At 38.8% G+C, this 27,382-nt stretch overlaps 1 protein-coding gene across 1 annotated transcript; it reads left to right on the top strand.

Moving 5' to 3' along the window:
• The first annotated feature begins 1,850 nt into the window (after positions 1-1,850).
• DKK3 (dickkopf WNT signaling pathway inhibitor 3) lies at positions 1,851-26,209 on the top strand. Its single transcript, XM_026082507.1, has 6 exons — positions 1,851-1,988; positions 2,517-2,600; positions 19,031-19,123; positions 21,161-21,305; positions 23,178-23,334; positions 25,549-26,209. Exons 1-6 carry the CDS (start codon positions 1,851-1,853, stop codon positions 25,787-25,789), a joined length of 858 nt encoding a protein of 285 aa, XP_025938292.1. The 3' UTR covers positions 25,790-26,209.
• Positions 26,210-27,382: the final 1,173 nt, after the last annotated feature.

Below are 27,382 nucleotides of genomic sequence, written 5' to 3' on the forward strand. Positions count from 1 at the left end.
CGCACCTGCGGGCGGGCAGCGCCGCGCTAACGGCTGCCGCGCGGCCGTTAAACCGCCGCGTCCTGTCGGCGCCCGCGAGGACGGCGGCAGGCTGCCGGGGGGACCCTGCCCGGGAGTGCGGACGGGCTTGGGTGCCGGGCGGCGAGCCCCGCACGGAGCCAGCGCCGCCTGCTGCCGCGCCGGTGCGCCCTTCCCTGCTCCTGGCGCCGCGTTTGTCGCCTTCAGGCTTTTCTCTGCCCTCCTTCGCGGCTCCTCCACGCAGCCTCGCCTCGTGTCGGCTGCTGTGTTCCGGCGGGCTCCTGCGCCAGCCTCCCCTGCGTTGGCGATGTGTGCGTTGCGGCGCGGGAGGCGCGCTGGAAGCAGGCCCGCCTGTGCGGGCGAGTAGCGAGGGATTTTGGACTAAGGAAAAAAAGTATGTGGCCAGGGGAGGACCGAGGAGTTACTTTAATATCCCTGTACAGTTAGGAACTAAGACACAAGAGATTAGCCCAAAAAAGGATTTAAAGAGTTAAGGCAATCCTGAAAATACACGTAGAGAAGCAGCTTACTTTTGATATAATTCATTATCTCGATCTCAAATTACTTACCCAAAATCACACAGGACCTATTTCAAAGCCAGGAGGAGCTAAATCTAGGTCCTGAGCCATTATCTCATATCTCAGTCAAAAGGCCTTACTCCCTGATACCTTTTATTTATGGGCTTTTTTTCCTCCTTGTTAAAAATCTTCCTTTTAATTCTGTCTATCTGTCTGTCTCGGGGGGGGGGGAGGGAGGGAGGGAGGGAGAAACATTTTACTGGCAATCCACTAGGGAAACAAAGCTTTGTCTATTTTAATTAGATTGTTTCTAAACTTTTTTTGTCATCTGGACGATTAGTCTATTCTACCTCTGTCCTCCATTTCATTTAGACTGTAAACACATTGAGGCAAACTGTATCTTTTTAAGTATGCTTTACAATGCCAAAAAATATGCTCAGTCATAAATAAGGTTGTAGTTAAAATTTCTGTCGATTTTACTGTTCCTATAGTCGACGTTTATTCTGGATTGAGGACTGGTCTGTATACAGCACAAAATGGGGAATGTCTGAGCTGCATGATAGCAGATTAATGCTTTATACTTAAAAAGGTTTGCAGCTGTCATTTAAAACAAGCAGACACACCAAAAGAAAGAGATTTTGTCCTAGGAAAAATTCTGTTGTTCAGCCTGGCTGAACTTGTGGCCTCCTAGCTCTGTTACAGAGATTGCAAATAACAAAAGTGACAAAACTTACTCAGAGTTCGTACTGTTTACGGGACTCATACCCTTTTGTTGTGCTTACTCTGTTTTCTAATTCAGAGAGCACCCTCATGACCTCTGCGTTGAGTCTTCACCTGGCCTGCGGAGACAATGGGAAATGAGACAGAGAATCGCACTGTGCGTGTCTGTGCCCTGATCTAACAGGACCCCTTCTGTTAACCAAGGGGCTCTGGCTGCGGCTCTTTGTCCTGCCGTCGGATGGGAAAGCCTGTCCTAAGCGTTTGGTGTTTTTCTGGGAAAGAGAAAGCTGGGCTCCTGACTGATGCAGATGCCTGTGTAGATACCAAATAGTCACTAGTCTCAGCATACTTTTTCCTTGTTACCTAAACAGTCCAGAGCTCAAGGGTTTAGCTCTTCAGCGTTTCTCTAGTCCATTAAAAGCTGCCGTGGTCACTCTCTGAAATGGCTGAGTAAGTGTTCCCATACAGTGGGGATCTATACTAATAACATCATGTAATTAAACAGGGTATTACTAAGGGCAGGATGAGAAGTGTTACTTGTTCTGTTTTGTCTAATCATTGCTGATTTTCAGTTGGTTTATTTAAATTTGCCAGATGGAAGCTGAAGAGGAAGGGGCAAAAAAACTGTCAGAAGTAAACTTTGAAAACTTACCTCCCACCTACCATAACGAGTCCAACACAGAAACCAGAATTGGTAATAAGACTGTTCAGACTCACCAAGAAATTGATAAGGTATGAGAAACCGTACACAGAAAGCTGCTGGTTCTTACACAACCTTTTCTTCAAAAGTAAAAACAATTCTGCATGTTTTGGGGAAGAGAACTAGAATCTGAGTGTTAACTTCCTTTGATGATGATTACTTTGGGGTTTGGTTGTGTCTGATTTGCTTGCCTGGTCACTGTGTAGGGGCATATATAGTAAAAGGTTAATGTGAAATAATTTATTTTGTTTAACGGCTGCCAATAATGTGTGCTTTGAAAAGAAATGCTAAAAATGGAGCATGGGTATGGCAATTATATAGACCATAAAAGAATGATCATTTCCTGCTCATTTAGCTTCATTACAGTGACATATTAAATAGATGAGGAGGTAGCCTTGTCACTCCTCCCTCCACCCCCACCATGGTTTTATCTGAGTGCCAAAAAAATTGGGGGAGTGACAAAAGGGGGAAAGTTAGTTTTGAAGAATGTAAGACTGAGAGTAACAAAGGACTAATATGGTTTCACAGTTTGATTTATTGTTCCTCTTTTGCCACATCAGGTTACAGATAACAAAACTGGATCAACAATTTATTCTGAGACGGTTATTACATCTATAAAAGATGGGGAAAACAAAAGAAATCATGTAAGTGAACATGTATTTCCTTTTGAAAATTAAACAAATACTTGGGGTTCATCATTCAGAAGAAAGTGGTATAGTTAATAGATTGGCTTACTCAAATTTCTGAGTATTTTACAGCACAAAACCATTAGGTGCAAGCAGTCAGGTTTTTTCAGTTTAACTCAGCAATATTATATTATGAATTGGAAGGAGAGTTTCAATGTTGTGGTTAGTCAGGGGGCTTCTTCCTATTGTTGAATTTGTCTGTCAAATGTAAATATTGTACTCAAACGGCAAAGGCAGTTACGCAGCTCTTTCCAGTGAGTGCTAATAAACCCTTCATATAACACTGCTTCCTAGATGTTCTGTCTGCGCTTTTGGGTTTTATAGAAAAAATGCTTTACAGAATTTTAACACTGGGAAATAAACCCCAAATTGTCTATGATGGGTAGGCAGTGGAACAATGTATGGCACTATTTGCTTTTCAGCCTAGCCTAGTGATGGAGAATTGTTTGTGAAATGTCATTTTGGGGAGGGGAAGAAGGGAGAGAAATAAATTCCCGTCACCTCTGGAAACATGGTTGTTTGAACATTTAAAAAAATTAGGGATATTATTCGCCTGAGTTTTGCAAAAACAGATGCATTTGCTACATTTCACTATTTGTCAATAGTCTCATTAGAAATTCCCATCTTAAATGCAGGCTTTAGGGCCTTTGTCAGCAAGACAAGAAGTGATGAACTGGATGCATCAAATGGCTCCACATTTTTGTATCAGCGTAATATCATTATCCACAGGACTCATGAGAAAATGAATTTACATGTAAAGAAAAATCTGTATTTTTGATGGTAGAGATGTTTTGCTATGTAAGGAACCACAATGAAAGGCAGAGGGCAGTGAGAAATACTACTACAGGCAGCAGTAAAATCACATGCATATTCTTCTGATCTTATGAGCATTTAAATGAGCACTTAAGCTTATACATTTGGTCTGAAGGTTTTAACTGGCACATGCTAGTAGTAACTAGAAAATCAGCTTCTGCCTGGTGGCTTTTTAATATTCCATAATTTTTGCTATCATTTTTGTTATCATCCTCTGACTAAATTTTCCTTCTTCCAGTTCCTATTTTAATACTGCTATTAAAGTTGAAAATGACAAGTGGCAACAATGAAGTTGCTTGTGTATCCTATACTTGGATTTTTTTGTTATTGGCAAAAGTGGTAATGAGATGATGTGGTAAGTCAAGGTACAAAATAAATTGCAACTATTCTAAGCTACAGATTGGTTTTCTAAACAAACTGTTATATTTAACATATTCCAAGATACTTTTTGATAATGAAATATGTGTAATGAAGGCAATTCAAGTGTTTTTTTTTTTTTTTTTTTTAAGCAAATATGATCATCATCTTCAAAAATGGTGTACAAAGAGAAGCTAACCTTTCAGTCTTCCTTAGCAGTGGGACACAACACTCTGGTGTTGTTTCACAATGTATTTTGTTTGCTTGTCATAAGCATCTATCCATTCATCACAGCTGTAAAAATATTTTTAAGTTAGCTTTCCTCCAAGGATCATACAGAGATTCTTAAAAGCTTCATAGATAAAGTAAGTGGCATTATCTACATTTTCCTTATGGGAAAGTTGCCTCACTTACCAAACCAGTGCTACATCCAGACCCAACATCATGATTAGTCTTCCAACTAAAGAGTTTGAGAGCTGAATACAAACTTTTGTCAAATTTCATGGTAGCAGCCCTTATTCCATTATGAAGTAAGTGTAAACAGAACTGACGATCAAGTTAACTACAAATCATTTAAACACTGGGGGGCTTTGTTCATCAACATCCTTACTGCAGCTTCTGATGAAACAAAACCACATTTGTTAACTTCTATTCCCCTCTCCCACTTATTTTGAACTTTCAACTTGCCAAGGGTACAGACACCTTATTTAGAGGTTGCCAAGTTAGAGGAAAAGGTAAATGAAAAAAACAAACAACAGCCGTGCTTGGTTGTTATTTAAGGAAAGAAGGCAAACATGCATATATTAGTTCGACTGAGAGATGCCTAGCAGAAGGAAGTCTAAAAATACTTGAAAATTGTAAATATTAAGGAGGAATATGAATTACTTAGGGTACTACAAGGGCAAAGAACTATTCTAGGAGTAATGACATGAGACTGAGAGTTGGAAAATGGGGTTAGAGCAGGAAAAACATCCTGCCAAGGAGAGATCTGTCAAGTGGAAGGAAGATTTTGTCCAAGTTAAAAGGACCTATTGCTTAGATCTGTAAATGTAAGACAAAAATACTGGGAAAATGAGTTGCAGAAAAATTTGCAGTGGCCCCTTAGTTCATTTTTGTATACATAATTTTCACATCTGAATTGTTGTGACATTGTGGGATGTTGCAGTTGCTTTCCAGGCAGCAGGTTTCCCCAGGATGTTGGATCCTGGAAGAGTTGTTCTGCTTTTTTGCTGCTTATTTTACATGGTAGCAACAAAGCAATGTGTGTTTAGCTTTTGTATTCTCCAGGCATCTGCAAATGGAAACCTTCTGAAATCTGTTCAGAGATTACCACTGTGGACCTCTAAATGCAACTAGTATATGCCATTCTGTAATACGCATTTGTAATACTTATCAGTGATTTATCCTGCTGCTCGGTGTTGTATAACACAACAAGCAGTTTATAATTGTAGCTGTAAGTATTGACAGTCATTTGAAAAGGGCAGATACTGACATTTTCTAATAAAGTTCTTTGATGGAGAAGTTGGTAGTAGAGGCCATAGGGAGCCAGTCATTGGGAACAGGACCTCTGTTTTGACACTAGTCAGGTAGCCTTCAGATTGGTGCTCTCTTTACAACAGCACTTCTGTTTATATTTTCACTCTGCAAAATATAGGAAATAGGTGTGTGGTACCACATAAACTCTAGTTTTGTGCTTGCTGGGAAGCTTTGACTGCTGCAAGCCAAACCTGTTTTGTAGGTTCGTTTTACAGGTTCAGTTTATAGACTTGGTTTATAAAAGTTAAGGATTCTCACAGCTCCTGCTCTTTAGGTACTCTTACTACAATTAAGTGGTAAATATGAGAATTCATCAAACAGCTTAGCAAACCACCTACTCTGAAATGAGAACTCTGTATAATTTATTACGGCAGTAATTAGTAATAACTGCAACTCCACAACAAATATATGTATATACAGCACGCACATGTACACACACTGCATATACACTGTTACAGAAATATTAGGGATAATCTTCCCACGTACTTTCCTCTCTCAGACAGTGTTTCTTTTTGGCTTTGTGTCACACAAGTATTCACTTTAGACTGTGCTTGTAGTTACTAAGTGATTTGGTTGATAGTATTGTGCTGGCCAGAAGACTATCAGTGTTCCAAGTCTCCAGAAGAGGGACTGGGCTGCTTGCCATTTCTGGCACTGAAATCCAGTTCTTGAGAGGTGCTACTTTATTTGGAGGTGCCATTTACATTCCCAGACTAACATTSCCTTTCTCGGATGTCAGTGAGGATTGACAGTCACCAACATAGTTGTCGGGCTTAGATCCAACAGTTTTGCATCGCTAAAGAGGCCAAATACAGGCTGGTCATGCAGGTTTTTATATCCGTGAAGGGTTTTAAACCCACTTGCACCTGGGCTTAGAGCCCAAATGTTTTTGTAACTTACTTCTCTTGGGAACATTGGTTAGTATGCAAGTTAGAAGAGTTATTAAAGTAGCAAACTCAAGTGTAGAACACAAAGTAACAACATTCTTTAGTAACATATGAAGATCAAAATGTTGCCCTTTTTTTGGCTAATCTTATTTCAATTGTGATATATTAGCCTAACCAGTGAAAAGCAAGCATGAAAAATAAAAATTAAAAGAAAAGGAAGCAAAACTGGTACTGCTAAGATTTGCTGCATAAAGATTAGCTGAATTTCTCACTTGCATTCAGAATAATATTTTATATAAACTACCTGTTCTAATTCAAGGCCACTGTACCTAAGGATTTCTTTTTTCTGTGTTCATTTGGTAAATAAAAATAGCAATCGTTTCTTTTCAGCAAGTATATATATATTTTTTTACATCAAACTTTCATAGAAATATACCTGATTGCTCTCAATTCACTTCCTTAAAATAGGTTTTTAAAGATGATGATTCTAGGGATGATGTACCAGGGAGCTGGAAGAGTATCATGCATTATTCATTTGGCTTTGGCACAGTTACTGCAAAAAATATTCCTTTCTTTTGCCTGTCTTTATTTGTTGAGTTTTTTTCAGAGCACAACTGTGCCTTGTCATTAGTTAAAAAGTACAGGTCAGTGTTTCTTTGTGGGAGAGTTAGGAGAGGTGCCTCTAGTGCRATTCTGTGCAAGGTGCTTACTCTTTCTCTGCACGGGGTACAGTGTCTGTATGCACACATATATTTGGTACCTGCCTTCTTCAGATACAGCAACTAGCTAGTAAGTATTTTTGAACAGTCTCAGGTCCTTAGGAAATAAGCCCTATGATACCAGGGCTTTATTTCTGTGGCTAGAGGGTGCTGGCTGGATCCCTGCAGCTCTGGTCAGGAAGGACTCCTTTACCATTGTGAAACCTCTTTTATATGGAGCAAGATGACTTGACAGGTTCTGGAAGTGACTGTCTGGTGGTTTTCTTAAGTAATTATGGGCTTGACCTTGATGTGCTTATTGAAGAAATTTGCCTAGAGAATAAAAGCTCCAATAATTTTAAAGATTTATCCATACAGATAAAATAGTATCCTCGTTATAATGGCCTATTTAAAGCCTCTTTCAGCCTGTAAGTAAAAGATTTACCTTTACTTCAATAGTAAAATAGTAAACAGAAATAAAAAATAGTAAATATTACTCTCTGGGGTCCTATTTCCCCCACAAGCTTGCAAGGCAAGATTTTCTACAGAAAAATCTCCTTTAAATTGCTAAGCTGTAGCACTTCATAACCAAGCATCCAGTTCTCTGGGGATATCCAGAACTGATAAAATAATTGCTGGATTCCCTTTTGAGCAACTTCTGTATGATTTCCCTAAGTGTGTTCACAGCCACATTCTGGAGTTGCAATCGCAGAGATTCATGCTGCTCCAAGGAGAGGGTTCCTACCAATACTGAAGAGAAAATAAGCTTTGAAAATTGAGAAGCAAGCATTAGTGGAAGGGAAATTGCAATTTGTCCATCAGCAGCACTGCAGGAGAGTAGTCAATGGCAGAAGTTAGAACATGCAATACCTTGGTGTTGCCTTCTGCTCCCTGTTAATGTCTCAGGGAAGACACTTGTTTTGGTCATTCCAGTCTAACATTTGAGTCCATTTTTTTTGTTTCATTTTTCACAGAATTTCTAGACCCTGGTGACTTGTAGTCAAAAACCTTAAACTATCAGTAGAGACACTAAGTACATTCTTGGCTTTAAATCCTGGTCCCTCTCTAGCCAAATATCCTGTAAGAGCTAAATTTGGTGGTTTTTCTGTTCTTAATCACTTAATTAATTTGCACTTTTAGATTGCTTTTCAGTTAACTGTCCAACCTACACTGTTGACATCACTTGTCACATGCATCATCTCTTGTCTAGTACACTCCTCCCTTTAGGGTGTTTTTAATGTAGGGGTAGAGAAAGGCACACAATTTATTTTACTTCTTAACTAATGATTTGAGAGAGAATTAACAAATCTGAATCAACTCTCATTCTTTTTCATGTTCACATACTAAACACAGTAGCTTGAATAGATCATTACAATGATAGTGTAGACTGAAGTTTTCTGCAAAATGCATGAATAGCTTACAGCAGCAGTCATTTTAAAAGGTGAGCCATAGTTCCATCAGCCTTTTGTAAGGAGAATATCTACATGCTATTGTATTGTCTTCCTTCACGTTCCATTGGTATGTTTTAAGTAGTTCTTCTCAAGTGCTTGCAAATCATAAGTTATATTAAAAAAAATTTTTTTAAAAAAAGCCTCTTGTAGGCTAGATTCCCTTCTAGTCCCAATCTGCCTAAATTCCTGCAGCAAGACTACTATGTCTTTTCTTATCTTACCCTACATGAAAAACTATTGCTTTTCACTAGCAGATCTACCCTCTATTTCTTTCAGTCTCTTTTATAACCTCTCCAAAGCAATGTGTGTAAATTTGTTAACCTGTTGAATGCTAGCAATCTGCTCATAGCCCACAGTTACTCCACTGGAAAAGACATGAAGTAGTCATGCAAAGTGAAGCTAGCAGTTGGGGTTTTTGAGCCCACTTAGTGAAAGTGTTCTGATAGTGATCCTGAGAGGCCTGGAGAGGGATACCAGTGTCCTGTTTCGAAATGAGCAAATGCATCCCCTAGCTTGTGTTGGAGAGCCAGGGCTCTTCAGCCAAGCAGGGTTCAGACATTCTGAACGTTTTGCTGAAGATGTTTGGTTTTGGTTTTGTTTTTTTTTTCAGTGCCAGTCTTGGCAATGTAGAGTGTGAAGCTTAGGGGAAGGTGGAAAAGAAGACAAGTAGCTCGTGTTTGTTACAATAGAAACACAATCGAAAATGATAGAGAGAAGGGTGAAAAGGGAGAGAGGACATAGCCGAAGATGAAAAAATTGTGCCAGTGGTCTATTGGTCTTACTTGTCTCTGCTTCTGGAATACTTTTAGGGTATGTATTGTGTTTGTATAGTGAGACGTATACCCTTCCTATATGGAAGGTGTGATGGAGTGTACACATATCCCTGAGTGTTCAGATCTAACTCCACAGGTATGAAGTGCTTCTTAGTGATGCAGAAGCTATTAAGAGGTTTAATTTAGCTCACTGATGATAGGATGGTCTTAATGCAAATAACAGTGTATATCTCTAAGACCAAAATATTATTGGTCATCTGATGTTCACTGGACTGCAGCTAGAAAAACCTGAATGTTAGCCTCAGTGAATGGAAAGACCTGTCAGCAGGAGTTTGCAAAACATGAGTGTTGCCTCTGATCCTGCATGAAGAAACTTCTCCAAAGAAGAACGATGGGAAAGCTATGTAATCGCCAGCAGAGATGTACGTCATAGGGCTCTGTCCACACCTTTATTTTCTGACCTTAGTGCATTCTGAGTTGGCTTGTCTCCTCAGAGAGAACAATGCCTAGAAAGCTATGGATCCACATGGAGAACCGGGAAGTGTGTACAAATATATGATGCTTTTGTAATACTATAGTGCTGCAATAGCCATGATGTGGAGAAAAGTGAGACCACAGTTTCCATGGACTCAAATATCATGCTTGGTGATCTTGAACAAGCAAGCAGGTATAAACAGCTGCTAGACCTTATCAGAGTGAAGAGAAGCAAGGTGCCTTTTGCTGATAGATGGGACAAACCAGGCAGGTGTTTTGGCTGAAAATAAACAACCAAAGGTCAGAGAACACAGCTCATTATCACGTTTCTTGTCTTAAATAGTGGCTCAAATTTACAGGAAAAGAACTGATGCAACAGAAACCAGGATACTCTTAACAGTATCAAATCCTGCTCTCATTTATATCAGTGAGAGTCTGAAGTAATTCAGATAACTTTAGTGAATTAACTTTGCTAGTAAAGAAAAAAAATAAAAAAGAGCAACTAGGATTTCCTTCATATTTTCCTATTGTTCTAGTTCAGTGCAAGGTTTCTCCTGTCAAATTAGGCAAACAAAACTCCTTAGTATTAATTAATATTCTGAAAGCAATGTTCCTTATTAGTAATTCAGGTCTATGCCTGTGTTTGGAGTTGTTTTAAAATTTGCCAGATCCTCGTATGGTGTATTTCTAATCCAGTTAAGCTCCAAAAAAAAGAATATTTTTATGCAAAATCATATTAGCTGAAGAACTGCCTCTCCATTTTTATCTGAACTGTTATTCTTTGAGTGGCTAAATATTGAAGGGAGAAAGATTTTCTTGGAATAAATATATCCTCACCAAAAATAAGCTATTACTGTAAGACAGTCACAGTGCCTAGAATTAGTTCAGTTCTTAGGGTGATTGTGTTAGTACAAGCAGAACAAGAAATCAGGTTTATCCCTAAAAGACTGCAAGACAGACTTTCTCTCGGAGAGAGTAAGTGCGCATCCATTGTTCATTAGTGTCCAACTGAAAGCCTGAAATGTCAAAATCCTCCAGTGATGGAGATGATATATTTCAATGCTTTTCTACCCTCACYAGAAAGGCTCTGCTGCTGCAATTTAAATGTATTCTTGTCCCATTTACATCTAGGAAAAGAAAATAGTCCTTTTCCTCTACAATAGCAGCGGTCTCCCTCATAGTCATCTCTGCTTTAGGCACAATCTGTTGTGGATGAATTCTTACCCGTCTTTGGTATTTCTGTTCTAGTATTATTATCTTTGGCAGACACCTTAAATACAGTAAGTAAGGCCGTGGAAACTGTAAGCTACCGAAAATGTGAATCACATAAGAATAAAATGCATAAGACTCAGGGTTTGAAAGAAATTCTGAATAAATTCTGAACTGGGGGCAGGTTGGCATCTTACTGTCTGTGTTACTCTTAATTTAATGATTAAGATTAGCAGGGAGCTAATAAATATAGAAATCCTGTTTTATACTGTTTTTCCTCTCTCACAGATGTTTCACATCCTTGCTCTGTATGGCTACTCTAGATTGTTTTGTTTTTGTAAAACTTCAAAATKTACATAGTTTGGTAGTGAATCATGGAAACCTTGTAGCAACTTCCAATTGTAAAGAGGAGATGTCTGCATTAAAATTCAGCCTCTGGGCACACCATTTTATGAGAGCTGTATCTTTATATGATTACTGACTGCTTGGAAATAGTGGCACTTTAGAGCTCAGTAGCACAGGTTTACAGTGTTTCCATAACTGTTACTGTTTTTCAAGTTACTTGGAATAAAAACTGCGGTCTTTTAGATCACAAGGTTTTAGACACATCTTCTGGATATTAAATGTCAAAGAATTGCTGTTCTCCAGTTAATAGGTCCATAGGAAGGATACATTTTTCTATTAGGACAATTTTTTGCAAAATCATTAGGGAAACTTTCTTCATAAACATGAATTGTATTTTATCCTCATTTGATAATCACATACCATGTGAAAGAGGTTCTCTTAACATGGAGCAATTAGACACTGAGTAAATGGCTATTGCTCCTGGGTCTCAAATACTCTGATTTCAGAACATTCCTTTCTGTATATGATTATAGATATACAAGAGCTTGGAGTTTTTGTGTAATAAAAAAAGGACTGAGTCCATAGCATGGATAGCATGGCATCAAGTTTCACGAAGGCTTAAGGGAAGATTCCCTTGCCTGAATTCCTACCATCCTACTCTGCCTATGGTAGACATTGGCTTGACAAACAGAAGGAAAGAACAGAAATTTTCATGCTAAAACTTGTCCTGCCTGCTCTAGGGCAGATGCATGGGACAAGAAGAGACCTTTGCTATGGCAGACAGCCACTGCAATGTGTAGCTGTATATGTATGTGTATATGTATATGTATATCCTATGGCCCACTGCAGATTAGGTAGGATTTTGTTCCCTTTACTTACACCAAAAAGCTGTTCCAGACTTCACTCCTTTCTTAGTTGGATACCTTTTAGTTTCCAGACTAAGTTAATTCACTGCCAGGTTATAACTTATATATATTTTCTTTTTTTGTCTACCAAAATTGAACAGTTCTCCTAGTGTGCTTCCTCTGATACAATTGCAAAATAGACTAAAATAAGTATTTTGTACTGTGTTCCTGATGGTCCATCTCTACCAATGCACTGCTCAGGAGCATTCACTGAGACCGTAGTCTTGCCAGGGTCAGATTATTACAGTGCTTACTGAGAAAAAGAGGGAGGGTGGGGAAAAAAAGTCAAGTGAATGCTTTTGCAGAAGGACCTGCTCTGTAATTATTACAGGACATACAGAGGTTTGGAGGGTAGATGAACAGAATGTGATCTGATAGAGCATCCAGGCATTAATGTCATTAGTATCCCAACTGAGACATTTGTCAGGAATCTCATATTTTTTGCTTTTGTGTGTGTCCTCTTTTTTCCATGAAGTCTCAGTTCCTTGAAGCTGTGGATAATGTGAGATTTTATTTATATCTTTTTTAACCAGGAACACTAACTGCCTGGGAGCCTGGTCAGTGACAGGATCACTGTATTTGTGGTGAGAATAAGCAGAGAGTAGAGAAGGGGATCCTTACACTAGCTTTAGTGACAAAGCCAGTTTATCGGGTGACTGCAAGCTGCCCAATTGATTCCCTAAGCATTTCTATAGCATATTAGGGCTCCTGTAACTGTGCTGCTTTTGGTACCTAAAGCCAAGCTCAAATAGCAATGGGATGTGACTAACACCATAGTTTTGAACTCACATGTACAATCTTTTTAGTGTCCTTTTTTTTAACAGTAGTCCTTATTTTTATGAGTGGTATTTACTTGGCAGGACAGCAGTAAGAGGTTTGCTTTGCTGGAAAGGATTACAGAGGTTTTGAACTATTTCAAGGCAATTTAATTCATATCTTATTAAGGATGAATGCATTATGATGTGCCCTGTCTAGACAACTAAGAGATTAGGAACCAGAATACTATTGCAATTCAAACTGTAAGGCAGTATTCCAGTCTATGTAATTCTGTCATTTTTCTAATACATGTAGCATATAAAACATTTTTATGCTTTTTTCCTTACTACTCAGCAGCGTTTACCATCTGCAGTAGTAACAGAAATGTTTTTAAGGCCAGTCCTATGTGAAGTGTCTTGTAGCAATTAAAAACCAGAAGGGGATATGTAAACAAAGAAGTATACATTAACCCTTACAAGTGCTAATTGCTAAGAAATGCCAGTTTCAGTGTGAACAAGTGATTTTGCAAGAGCAGTTCAGCTATGGCTGAAATTATCATCTTCTCCCAGATATGCTCTGGTGAGTCCTGGAACTGGCTGGGAAGGATCCATAGCTACCATTTATGGAGGTTAACATTGAGTTTTACTTGGTTCACAAATCTTGGAAGAGGAAATTTCTTTGTATTAGGAGTTTTTAAGAAACCTCTGAAGATTTTTTTTGTTTAGAGAAGCTTTTGAAGCATAGTTGTCCCAGCAGACTGCAAGAGGTTTCCCCAGATTGTTACTAAAAATTGTTTTCTAATTGTTGCACCAGCTGCCTTTTTAGCATAGTTTCATACTTTGTGTATTTCCTGGCAAATTTCTGAACCTGTCTGAATTCAGTGCACTTTGCCTCTATACTTTACAGCTTGTGAATGTGAAATCATAGAGGGTTAGAAATGAACACTTCAGAACAACCTGACCGTCACTTTGACACAATGCACTGTTTTGGCTTACAGGCATTGCCAAGACAAAAAACATGCCTGCCTCTCCTTTGTTTGTTAGATGGTTTCAAAAGGTTTGTAGTCACAAACTGCAACAGGATCAGAATAAGCATGCAAACTAAGCCATTTAGTTTCCATAGGGAAGGAAAAAGTGGTTCTTTCATTTGAATCCCACTTGCTTTTCTCATGGATTCAGTGTCAGTGCAATCAGTGACCTTGGCAGACAGCTGCTACTGAGTTTCTTCACTACAGCTGCACCTTACCCACAGGAGTGTTTTGTGTTCTGTGCACTTTCCCCTTCCATGTTCAGTGTTTAGGTTTGATAAATGTGTTAATCACCACTGAAAAAAATGTATATGAAGTCACCAGCAGCCCTTTCCTCTCTGCTTTCTTGGATTCTAAGCTAAAGTGTGAGGAGCCAAGAAGGCAAGGGAAACTCATGCCAGACAGGCATTTGCCTGTCCCAGACAAATATTTGCTGAAGATATGAGTAGTGAAGAGAAAGTTTTGTTTAAAATTATCTTTGAAGAAAGAGTTTTTGAGTATGTGGGATGGAGGGTGTGTGGGAAGCAGGGAATAGACTAACAAAACTTCACTTTTTTATTTAAAATTGGTTGCATTTTGAAGGTCAGACTATCAGAATAGACTTGAGCATATTTTCTAGTCTACTCTGAGGATATTAAAAAAATAGAGTTGATTAGGAATTCAGGGAAAAAAGAGCAAAGCAAAACGAGCGTAACTTCAGTACATAATATATCATCAGCAAAGGAGCATGTTAAAAACATTACCATAGTGAGGTATAAAAACTATATGAACACTGCAAATGAAAGTGGGTTTCTGTAAGAAAGTAGATTAACTCTGGCTTTGTAGTTCTGCTTTTGTAGCTTCTCCCTCTTTAAACTTACTATGTTACATGGGTAGAGGATAATACGGTCCACATCACAGTTGGCTACCCTCCACCATTCAAGTACAATCTGCCAAAAGAGCCCAGAGTGCTTTCAAGGTCAAAGGAATGTCAGTGGGTGAAGTGTAAAGACTGTCTTATCACATTGGAAGAAAACTGTTTTAATTCTGTGCTTTTCTGCATAATGTAAACATTCAACTGGAAGGAATGTGCTCTTGTCAAAACCTGTTACACCAGTTCTGACTTGTTCACTCCCACGCCATTGCCCGCTTGGGCATCTATGTTGTTTTTCTGGTAGTTGTGTCAGTACCATACTTTACTATCACCACAGTTAGTAACTTTTTAAAATCCCAAATGTGGAAGCTAACCGTTTCTTAAGAAAGCAAATGATACCTTGGCATAATATGCCAAAGACAAGAAAATCTAAGTTTCTTTCAGCCGCAGTTCAGTTTTAAGAGCCTAACTCAAAGCCTAACTCAAAGCATAGGGAACCTTTTCCACAAATTTCAGTTGTCTTTTGTTTTGTTTTGTTTTTTCCTGTGGGCTTTGGAACAGATCCCAGCCCCCAAATTGCTTTCAGGTGTTGCAGGATATTCACTGCAGGGTACAATATTATAATTAAGAGTCCAAAGGATGCTAAGTTTATACTTACAGGTACATAGCATGCGCTGCTCCTTCCTGACTGCTGCTGTTTACAGGTCCTACTATACCCATAGGCAATCCTGCTTTCACTCTGCATCCTTCTTTAGCAGCTCTCAATCAGCATATTTCCTTGCTGCTACATTAAATTAACTGGTGTAACATCTTAATGGATTTCAGAGAGATGCACAGCATTGGAAGTGTAGCTGATTCTGTGCTGCATGCCAGAAGCCAGTGCCCCTTCTCTGCAGTGTACACATTGGTGCATCTACAAAGACAAAAATATTCTGAAAAATAAGTCAGTTTGCAGAATTCCAGAAAGAATTTTTTTTTTGATTCCATTGCAGCTGAYGAAGATACTTAGTTTTGCTGCTTGTTTGGCAGCTGTTCTGTCTCAAGGTCTTTGTGAAGCAATAGTGCGATTAAGAAAAAAAAAGGCCACACATATTCATGTGTAAGCGTTGCTGGGTTCTGCACTGACACTTGGATTATAATACTTGAGTGAAGGAGGCTGGTTTGGAGGGTAGCACCAGATTTTACAGATTTAAGAGAGTATATGAAAATAGTCTTTTTCCTTGTCCGGAAAGAAAACTATGAAGGAATTCTTTCCCCAACTGAAAAACCTCATAAAGCTGGGAATCCAAACTGCTGGGACGTAATTCAGTAAAAGGATAAAAAAAGGGGGGTTGGCAGGGGAATCATTAGTGCAAGAAAAAGCAGTGGCTGGAGAACTGCAACTTTGATGTTAGGTGGTTTTAGAGCTAGAGAGAGTTATTCCATGAGCTTAAAAACAATTATGGCAAGATTCCTCCTCTGTAGAGAGCAACAATTGGAAAAACTGACTGCATGAAACCTGGCTGTTTGCCTGAAAGCGTATGGAATAGGAATGAAACAGTATAGTTTATTTTGAATATGGCATGGCGCAGACAGAGGGATTCATGAAAGAAGCTGACAGAGTTAACTGCTGACTGGGAACCACAAAACCTCAGACATACTACATAACATTTTGATTTCTACCCAGCTGATTATGTAGCAACACAAACTTAAAAGTAAACAAGCAAAACACACATTATTACTGTGCTAGAAAAATGAAGCTGCAAATGCATTATGGTAATTTATAGGAGCCTGGATTCAGTGATACTGATCTCTTAAAACAGCTGAAATGACTGCTTCTTAATTATAAACATACCTGGGGTGTAACTTCACTGACTTAAAAAGGAACCAGGCCACAGATTGTGCTTGCCTTCTGTTCTATACTCTGGGTAATCAAAGTGTTTGTTTGAAAAACATCTCAAATGGCCAGAATGGGTAACTTAAAGCATTGCTTTTCATGCAGAGCAGCCTTGTTTGATACAGTGCAAGTGGCTTTTATAAACTTGAATATGAAGAAGATGTGAAGACAGTATAGCAGTTTCACAGTGTAGTCATTTCCTCTTTCAAGTGATTATGGGTGAGCTTCACTTAAACTTCTTACTGAGCTAACTGCATTATTTATTCACAATTTACATTTCAGCCCAGCTGATCATGTAGAAACACAAAACCCAATTGGAGTGGGGTGGAAGAAGTCAGTGGGCTGGTGGGAAATCACCTAAGGAAGTAGAAATACAAAATTAAAAGCTGAATAGAAACTTTAAATAAAGGTTGCACAGCTGAGAGTTGATCTGCTCCAGAAAGCAAGATTAATATCTACCAAGGAGTAGTCAAGTAGTTTCTTCAGAGAATTCTGGAATTATTGTGTAACTCCTTTTTTTTGATACTGGCAAATAACAAAGATATAGTATCAACCTTATGATGATAGAAAACAAAATGCAGTACAAGTGACTCATGCAGGAACTGTGCTGTAATTTATTCTTCTATTGGCTAGATTGTTTCCAGCCTGGAGAAAATACATTTCAGAGAACAGGTTTAATCACTTAATTTTGAAGAAGTAACCATTAAATGGGAACAGAAAGCAGTTTCCCTGTGAACCAGACATTCCAGGGATGCACAGGAATATATACTTACTCTCTGTATTAGGGATTCTTCCTCACTGCCATACCTAAACAGCCTGCAGAGCTGTTTTGTTCTTTAATTATGTATTTAAAAAAAAAAAAAAAAACACGGGGAAGAATTTGACCAGTTTGTACTTTCACCCTGCGCGGCACAGGTGGAAAGCAAGCCTTCTCTGCCACAGTACTTGTGGGATTTCTGGGTGGAGAAACTTCAGTTTGAGTCTCTGGTTCAGATAGGAACTTGGGTGTCCCTCTCAGCTCAAGCGCATGAACGCTTTTGTTAAGGCCATGAAACGCTTCCAGGCTTGCAAAGCCAACCATGTTGCCTAGGTACCTTGCTAGTCTGAGGCCTGCTGGAGTGGCTTAGCTGGTAGCAAAGGTTGGTGTACTGTGCGTTAGGGAACTGAGGTTGTTTTTTTTTTTAATTTATTTATTTCCCCTGTGATGTATATGGCTCTTAAATACTTGCTAATCCTAAATTAGTGTTCAAATCTATCTACTAAATAGTCATGTGCAGTAAGTAATCTCTGGGGAAAAATACTGAGTTTGTTACGTGCATTTTGAAAACATGTGAAATGCAAATTACATTTTTGGACTGGCTAAAACTTAGCAAAGGTGAGCTTGCTCCGTTGACAGCAGGGAGATATCAGAGGAATGGCATCAGCTGAGAATCTGCTCCTGCATATTTTGCAATATTCAGGTGAAATTGAAATGAGGATTTGAAATTTATGTGTGTGGGTATTTAGACACTTGCAGCTGTGAGCTTGCAGGTGATGAGCCATGGTAATAGTTATATCACAGGCATGCTAATAACCAAGAAAAGGAAATTAAGTGGTGTAATGACATGTATTGCTTTCCAAAAGTACAGGCTGTAACGTAGTGCTGCTGTTACCATAATGTTCCAGAAATGCTTAATTTTACCAGTCCTGTGGAAGCATTGCATTTTGAGCATGGAAGCTGTTGCTGACAGAAGTGCATACACACTGCAAAGATGCTTAAGTTTGTCTTAGAAGAATTTGTCTGCCTCTTGCAAAGGAGGCCGGAGGAAAAGTTAAAAGGAAACAGATTTCTCCCTTCAGCTTGTCCTTACTTGCTTGTGGAGGCTAGCTGTGCTGCTGAGTTTGAGGTCAGCACTGATGTTGCTGGGGAAGAGGAGGGACAAAAGTATAAAGCTACCTGGCCTGGAATCAAGCAAGCTGTTGCAGATGATCTCCCACAGAGCATGAAGATACTCCTCCTGGCTGCTGCAGCATAGCCTCTTCCCTTCAGTCTTGCCTGCCTTCTAGAAAATAGCCAGCAGGTAACGAATCACAACTGAACTCTAATACAAGTGGAATAGACTTAATGCAAATTTCTTCAGTTTTCTTTGCTCAAAAGAGCAAAACAAGGAGTGAATTAATTTTCTTGAGGTTGCTGGTATTAATAATTCTACAAGAAGCTAAGCCACCTAACACTTTGAGGGCAACAACTGTTAAGTGTGCCAGGAAAACAGTGTTGTTTTATTACAGAACTGTTGTCATATGGAAAAACCCAAGGAAAGCTTTTTTTGTGTTGATTCCCAAATAAGAAATATAATCAATTTCCTTTCTTAAGACCTTCTGGCATTTCAAGGAGAGGTATGGATTTCTGTCACATCATGGCAAATCACACTTTTATCCTTTTCTTTAGGAGTGTATCATTGACGAAGACTGTGAAACAGGGAAATACTGCCAGTTCTCCAGCTTTGAGTACAAGTGTCAGCTCTGTAAAACCCAGCATACAGTAAGTCCTGAATGATATGTGATGTTATGTGGTTTTTAGAAACTCACTACATATATTATTGTTGCTGATGTCAGCAAAACAAATTGTTACATATACAGATGCACAGCTTTCCCTGTGAGGCTAAAAAATGGATTTTTTTTTCCTTTTTTTTCCTCTGCCTATTAACACAACTAAGTTACAAAGTTTTTGTTCTTGTACACTTTAAAAACCTGCCCTCTGCTCCATCTGACTCTTTCTTGACTTCAGTTAGGTAGGGTAAGGACAACATAAACTAAGGTATTGTAGGTTGCCATAGGGATGGGAAAAGAGCAAGTATCATCCCAATTCTTAAGACTCAGCTGACAGTTGGCCACTTCCAGCTGTTGATTCCCAGAGAGGAGAGTTACAGCAGTCTGCAGTCTTCCTTGCATTGACCACTTGTACAATGCTGTAGTTCAGTTCTTACTGTACGGATCTTATAGGGATCATTTACATTATTTGAATCCAGGAACTTCAGGAAGTTGTGAATCTCTGTCCTTTGAGCTAAAAGATAGATGTTGTTGGTAGTAGCTAGAGCTAGATTAGCTACTGGAGGTGACAGCTGCCTGAGAAGTTCAGACTTTTTTTGTGGGGAGAATCCAGTTTAAGTTCAGTCTTTTAAAAAAAGCCTTTTATCTAAACGTCCCTTTTCATTTATCATGGTGATGGGCTGTGGTGAAACAAATTCATTGCTCCAAGCATTTGCAGACTATTAAATCCAGAAGCAAGCCAGCCTTGCTGTAAAGTCAGGTAATCAACAGGATTATTATAATCTAAAAGCAACAGGCTGTTCCTGCAATGATTTAAAAACTTAATTTGGTAACTTCAGGGAGCTTTAATGACTTTGGTGGATTGAATGCTTGCTTAACACAAGTCCTGCAGAATTTCAGTTCAAGCATCATTAAGAAAGCTTATTCTTTGTTTTAGAAGATGTTAAATTGATAATTTTTTACATTAATATGGAGTAATTAAAAAACAAGATTAGGATGTTGTTGAAACCTACCCCCCCCCCCAAACCCCACTTTTCTACGCAGTCCTCAGTAGAACATTAGTAGTATAAATAAGGTAAAAATTGTGTCCTAGCTCCACTCCTGTTGCAAAGTGAGCTCAGACTGAAGGTGGCTAATCCATTCTCTTAGAATCTCCACAATAGTGCAAACAAACAAACAAAAAAACCCTCTTTATAATTAATGGGTCTTAATAGTGCTAGTATAATCCTGCTTCCTTCCACATGTAAGCACACCCCATGTGATACACCGGAAAAGAAATCCTGCTAATGTTGTATGGCTGCCCAGACAGGGCTTTACGCAGACTAAAAAAAAACTGTTAAAGTGCTCACCTACTAGGAATCTTTAAGATATTCATCAAACTACCTACAAAAACAAAACAAAACAAAACAGAATGACACACTGCTTTCATTGGGTTGATCCGTTAGGTTTGTGTAGTTGAAACATTGGGACAATTGTTATCAAAGCTATCTAGAGATTTGCATTTCTCCTTTTCAAAGACACTTGACTGCAGCTGAGGTATGGTTTGTATTACAAATAAAAACAGGATTTTGGTAAGATTGAGTTTTGCTCTTTGAAAGCAACCCTTCTGAACAAACTATAAATTACTGTGTTTAACAGTGGAAGAAGTAACATTTTGTACTTTTTTTTTTTCTTTGAAAGCAAAAGGCTGTCCTGAAGTGCACATTATACTGTAGGATGTCTGGCTACCGGTCACTTTTCATGTAAATGCTAAAAAAGGTTTGGGGCTTGTAAGACTGAAAGTATAATATACATTAAGTGGTGCCAGAACTCTGCCTTTGAGGTCCTTGTCTAGCAAACAGTTCTAGGAGTGCTTGAAATTGAGAACATAAGCAAGTCTCTTTAAATAGTAGAAATATTACATGTGTATGTTCAAAACACGTATGCAGTTGTCCTCAGGACCAGGGTCTAATTCTGTGCTTAGCTGCCTGTTGATACATGCAGTTAGTGTTAGAGTGACAGTTTCGTCATGTGCTTTTCCATTTGTAAGCATTGCTCACGGGATGTCGAATGCTGCGGGGACCAGCTTTGTGTTTGGGGTGAGTGCAGGAAAGCTGCTTCAAAAGGAGAGAACGGCACCATTTGTGAGAACCAACATGACTGCAACCCTGGAATGTGCTGTGCTTTTCAGAAAGGTATTCAGGTTTTGTTTTTTATTCTATTTATTTGTTTTATAATACAGGAGTGTTCATATTTAGCTCTTTTGCTCAGGTGGTTAAATCTGTATGGAATCACTGGGTCATTCTCCCTTGCCCTGTGGAGTGCTCTACATTAACTTCTTTATAAAAGAGTTAGTAGAATTAGTGGGAAGCACTCCAACAGGAGCATACAGGGGTGAAAGAAAAGCCTACTGCACCTAAACAATGAGAACTGTATAAGAAATATAAAAATTTAATGTTTGTAAAGAGTATCAGTCATTTAAAAGCTGCAGAGATCTGTGTCAAACTTTCACTCAACATAGCAAAAATAAAGGCATGAAAAGTGGCTGACAGAAATTGATTTGAGCTTGTTGAAAGTGACTTTTCCCTCACGTCAGCGGGTCGGCCATCAGAATCAGACTGTAGATAAGTTTCATACGCTGAGTTTTATATGAGCTGTCTGTGGCACCACAGTGTACAATACTGACTGCATACACAGAATACACACTGGAATGATATTTGAGATTATGTTGCCAGTCCACACAGGAATGTGAAACTTGATTTACAGAAGGAAGGAGAGGAGGAGGAGAAGATAGAAGGCCTGAAACTAGTCCTAAATCCTACCTGGTCAACCCCCACTCCTCCCAGCTTCTTCACTGTTTTCCACTCACTAGTTTCTCACTGCTTCTATCATAACTCTCCTCATTTTTGTAGTGACAGGATACAGTTCTGATTATCTTTCTGTCCAGGGAAATATTTTGCTGTATTGTTCTTCCCAGGTTCTTTTTAGTGAGCAAGAGGTTACCTCTTACTTTCACTGACAGTTGGGCTGTCTGTCCTGCCTTCTCTCACTGGTGGATCAGGCTACTAGGGCATTTCAGGAGAATGAAGGCAAAAGCTCATTTCAAGCATCATCTAAATGCAAGTGGGTCTGCTTTTTTCCTCATTGACTTGGAATATTACATAGCAGACTTTCCCTGTTAAGAAAAGTTTCATTTCAGTAAGATTTGGTTAGATCAATTTTGGTTTATTTTCATCAGGCTTTCCTCCTAAAGCATTTACAGATTTTGCTGAGCTTTATCAGAGAATTCTTTGTAATCTCTAACCCTGAAAAAGCAGTTTTCCTAAGTGTTCACACTGCCACGTCAGTAACGCGTAGCCATTGCTGTTAGTAGTGTTAGGCGAGGGAATACTGCTTCTATAGCCCTGACTTCCATGGGATTTGAACAAGCAGCATCTTAATGCTGATTATTTCCACTGCATAAAACCTTCACACTAGTTTGAGTACAAGATAGAGCTTGGCCTGAAAACAAACAAATTTAGAATAAACTTTTAATTGAGGAGGAAAGAATACAATAGATAAAAATATTGATTAAAATTGGTGAAACACTGTCATTAAAACTTAAGGGAGCTGCTGATTAAAGGCAATGGATTTCATTCTCTACAGTTGTCTGCTTTAGCAGTGCTTTATGGTCTTCAGAGTAGGTGCAAGTGCAGTCTAGGCCTAACCTCAAGGCCTTTCTCCATGACTGGAGCATTGCAAAAGGTTGCACTAATATAGGGTAAGACTGCATTTGTATGTGTATTTTGTATATAGAAAACCATGGAGTATCCACTGCTTAAGATATGATCTGTTTTGGAATTAGAAACTGCTGATTCACATACATGTATATTTTTACACAAGCCTGTTGTATGCAACCTTGATTCTGAACTCTTGAGAACTGAACTCTTAAAAAAACTCTCAAAAAGAGATTAAGTAAGTCTGTCTTCGCCTGTCTTGTATATAGAACTGAAGTTTTGAATTAGGTCATCTCTGTTTAGCACTCAGTTAATGAATTCTCCTAAACTTAACTTAACTTTGGCATGCAGAACTACTGTTTCCTGTGTGCACTCCATTACCTGAAGAAGGTGAACCCTGCCATGATCCTTCCAACAGACTTCTCAACCTGATCACCTGGGAACTGGAACCTGATGGAGTACTTGAACGATGTCCATGTGCAAGTGGCTTGATCTGCCAACCTCAGAGGTAAGGATCCTCACTATAAAGTGTTTTGACTGATTTTCAAAGTCACTGATGAGAAAAGATCTCAGACTTACTGTGTTGTCCTAAACAGATGTGCCTGAGCTTAGCAACAGCTTATTCCTGGTGTAAATGCAGTTTGTGTGTCAGGCTGGTATTGCTTTTTAATCAAACGAGTAATAGCAGCTGTTTAGAAATTACATTTTGATTTCATTCTCCGCATACAGCCCTTGTCCAGCATTTTTCTCTGTTAGATCAGGTTTTGCTTGATAACTGTTCCTTTCATACTTACATATCAAAAATATTTTATTACATGAGGTAGGTATGTACATGCATGCTCTTGTACTGATGATTTACAGAAGGTAATTTCTATCACAAGGAAAAAGGCAGATGTCTTTTTGCTTGCTTTTCCCTTCAGTTTTGGAATGATCTGAGAAGCCAGTTTCCCTACAGCTGACTTAAGATCTGCTGTCCAGATATGAGACACTTCATACTGTGCAGACTTCTTCAGTATCATTATGACTTTCATGGAGAGTGAAGTACACTGACTCCATATTTTCTGCCAGAAACTAGAACTTTAAACATATAACTGTCCTTTTAAAGAACAGTGGAAAAGGTATTTACATTATCAACATTTTCATTGGAAGAAAGCAAGATCATTTCAGTTTTGCACTAAAAGCATTTTAGGAAAACCTGTATCTCATCTGTGAAACAATAAGCTTTCTTCTTCAAGTTTCTTGGTACATTACAACTTTCATTCTAATAGCTTTTAACAAAATAGCATAGCTACATTTCTTATATACTGTGATAGAGATGTAGATTAATTTCTCTCTTCTTCCCTGCCCAACGCTGTTTTTACATTTTTTTAAACACATGAAAAGCAATGAAATAACATTTTGTTTCATAAATTTGAACTGAGGAAGCAAGCAAAACTGATCCCATCCTTTCAGCACTGGAATTTCAGTTAATGTGCAAGTACTGTCAGCCTCAGCCAAGATATACCAGCAGTACGTCATATGTAGTGAGAAGGAAAACATTTCAGATTAAAACATAAAAGACAAAAATATATTAGGAGGGGGACTATAGCTTAGCCATCCAGCTATAGCTACAAGAATTATCTACCTGTCTAGGATCATTACAAGTACAGTAATACTGTGCATACTCTGCCTGCCAATGACTCACATGGACAGCAGGCTAAAGCTGCTTTTGTGAAATTACATGGTGAATCTGAACCTTTGCTATTAAAAGAAACAAAACCCCCCATCTCTGCTCGAAGTGACCCTTGGCTGAATGTGTGCCTACTGCCTGCTAGTGCCTGAGGAACACATGGAAACTATCATCAGACCTTTCCATTATATCCTAAAGAATATAGTCAGCTCAAAAAATGAAGGTCTAGAAGCAAAATATATGAGAATAAAAATATACATGAAACAACCTTTAAAAACATTGTTAGTTCATTTTCCCCTGTTTTTCAGTGAAAGAAACTGCAGCTTTAAGCAGCAGTTAGTTGAGGCAAGCCTGGCCCAAGCAGTAGTCCGTTTGTATGCCATAACAGGGACTTGTAGTCCTGTACAGCCCCTTGCAATGCCAAGGGACACTGGATGCACAACCTGAATAATCAAGTCCTATTCCCCTGTCTCCTGTCAATAGGTATAAATTTTTCTTGGTCCATTTTAAAGTTCCTATATCAAATGTGGGATGTTTGCAGGCAACTGGACCCACTTTTCAAAGCAAGTATAAAAAACAGCAGCAAATACAGCTATTGGGCCGTCCCATTTAGAAGCAAATTTATAGTGTTCACAGTTTGCCAAATTTTAGTTTGATGACAAACAACATGGACTTTTTTCTGCATTCCTCTGAAGCTAAAGTATTTTGTTTCTTAACTTGGTATTATGCCATTAACAGAAAGGAGCAGTCACCATGATTGCTTGTGGCAGGAGTCAGATTGTGCTGAAGCCCACTGCCATCTTGTGTCCCAGTACTGAATGTGTTTTGCTGTTAGGAAACTGGTACTAGCTCTGCATGTGAAAATCTCATCTTCAACTCGCCAACTGTCAAGCATGTAAGAGTCAGATGATTATCAAGTCAGCTATGTAGATCTGACAGTTTTATATATCTAACATGCTTTCATGTGGGGAGGAAATCAAGATTTTTATTAAGGAACAGGCAAAAGAACATAAAAAGATGCATTATATGACTATGCCTTTCTTTTCCCAACAGCCACAGCATGATGTCTGTGTGTGAACTGTCCTCCAGTGAAACCAGAAATAATGAAAAAGAAGATCCCTTAATCATGGATGAGATGCCATTTCTCAGTTTGATACCCAGAGATATTCTTTCTGATTATGAAGAAAGCAGTGTCATTCAGGAAGTGCGTAAAGAATTAGAAAGTCTGGAGGACCAAACAGGTTTGAAAGAGCCTGACTCAGGTCATGATCTGTTTTTGGGAGATGAAATTTAAAGTCTGAACACCAGACAGTTTATTCACAGTTATTTCTAGGAATTTTTGTCTAGCATCTTGCTTATATAAACCCTAAACATGTACTGCTGGATAGAAGTGCAATAAACAAGGTTTTCAATGAGCATCCTTTCCTGTGCACCAAAGCTGCATGTTCAACTATTGTTGATTTCATTCTATCAATCCTTGAACCAAACCTCTGGTTAAAGACAAATGAGAAATATCAGTGTTTCCTTCGGATTGGTACTTTCCCCTTTTATGTTAGAACTAAACTTATCAGTGCTTGTACTTAACTTATTAGTGACCCTAGAAGTTTTGAGTATTTTCTGTACATATTTTTAGAATGGCTTATTTTTCTAGAGTAAGAACCATCTGCTTGCTTTGGACTGTTTTTGGCCATTGATCTTGAGCTATGTTTTTGAAAATATAATCAGTGAAGCTGCAATATATAGATGCCAATTTTTTTTTCCACATGGTGGGAGGAAGGATGAAAAGATAAAGGATGCCTTCCCCTTCTATGTGAATATACCCAAAGCTCCTTTCCAGCTGTGTACAAGGGAGATCATTTGTCTTGCAAAAAACTTCAATACAACTTAAGTACTGGTGTTCCACAGCTATAAAGTATTCCTTGAGTTTTTTACTTTCAGAAAGAATGGTCCTTGGGCCCCCAGTGTGTATGGGGCACATCACCAAGAAAACAAAAACAACCTTCCCCCCCACCCCCCCAAAACCCAAACCCCACACCCTAGCCCTCCGATTTTTGCATATGGAAAACAAATGGTGTGTGCATACTTATACACATATACAAATTCATGTGTATATAGAACTTCCAGGCTGGCTGTTCAGGGCTCTATATCTCCCAAAGGCAAAAAATCTACTATTTAAAATTGCAAAACCAATGAAATTGGGCAGAATACCAAGAATACAGATGCTCTGTTGTACACTGAAAATATATCTATATATCTCTATATAGAAGGAGAATAGTGCAACAGCACGTAGAAGGCTGTACCTAAGCTAGAGCAAATTATAGCACCACAGAGATGGCAGCATTGTGAACAATATGAACGCACCTTCTTGGGTAATGTCAATTCAGGGATTTGCAGGCTATGCTCCACTGTCACCTAGCATTCTTGGGAGAGAAAGGGGTAGTGAACACAAATTCATTAGTTCAATTTAGCAGTAAGACAGCCTAAATAGCTTCTTGTTCTAGGGACTTACACTCCTCCCGCTTGACTCTGTCTACGTCCAGAGGAAATTCTTTAAGAAATGGTTTGTGCTTTTAATACACTTCATAGGTATAAATCTGTGTGTTACAAAGCATGGATATTATCATTACCATTTTAACAGGTCATTGATTTAAGAAATCAATAGCAAGGCAAGAATAAATTTTGATCCATCAAACTCCCACGTTCCCAGCTGTCTCTCAACAGTTTGCTACAATTAATGGCTCTTCCACCACTAATGATTTTTGGGGGATGGATTTCACCATCTGTTATTGGATATGTTACCAGGTGTCATGAGGCTCCAGCCAAATAACTTTTCACAGAGCTTCTTCCCAAACATCAGTCCTTACTATTTATGTCGAATCTGAGCGCT

This window comes from Apteryx rowi, unplaced genomic scaffold (genome assembly GCF_003343035.1).
Source record: "Apteryx rowi isolate R43461 unplaced genomic scaffold, aptRow1 scaffold_58, whole genome shotgun sequence".
Classification (NCBI taxonomy): domain Eukaryota; kingdom Metazoa; phylum Chordata; class Aves; order Apterygiformes; family Apterygidae; genus Apteryx; species Apteryx rowi.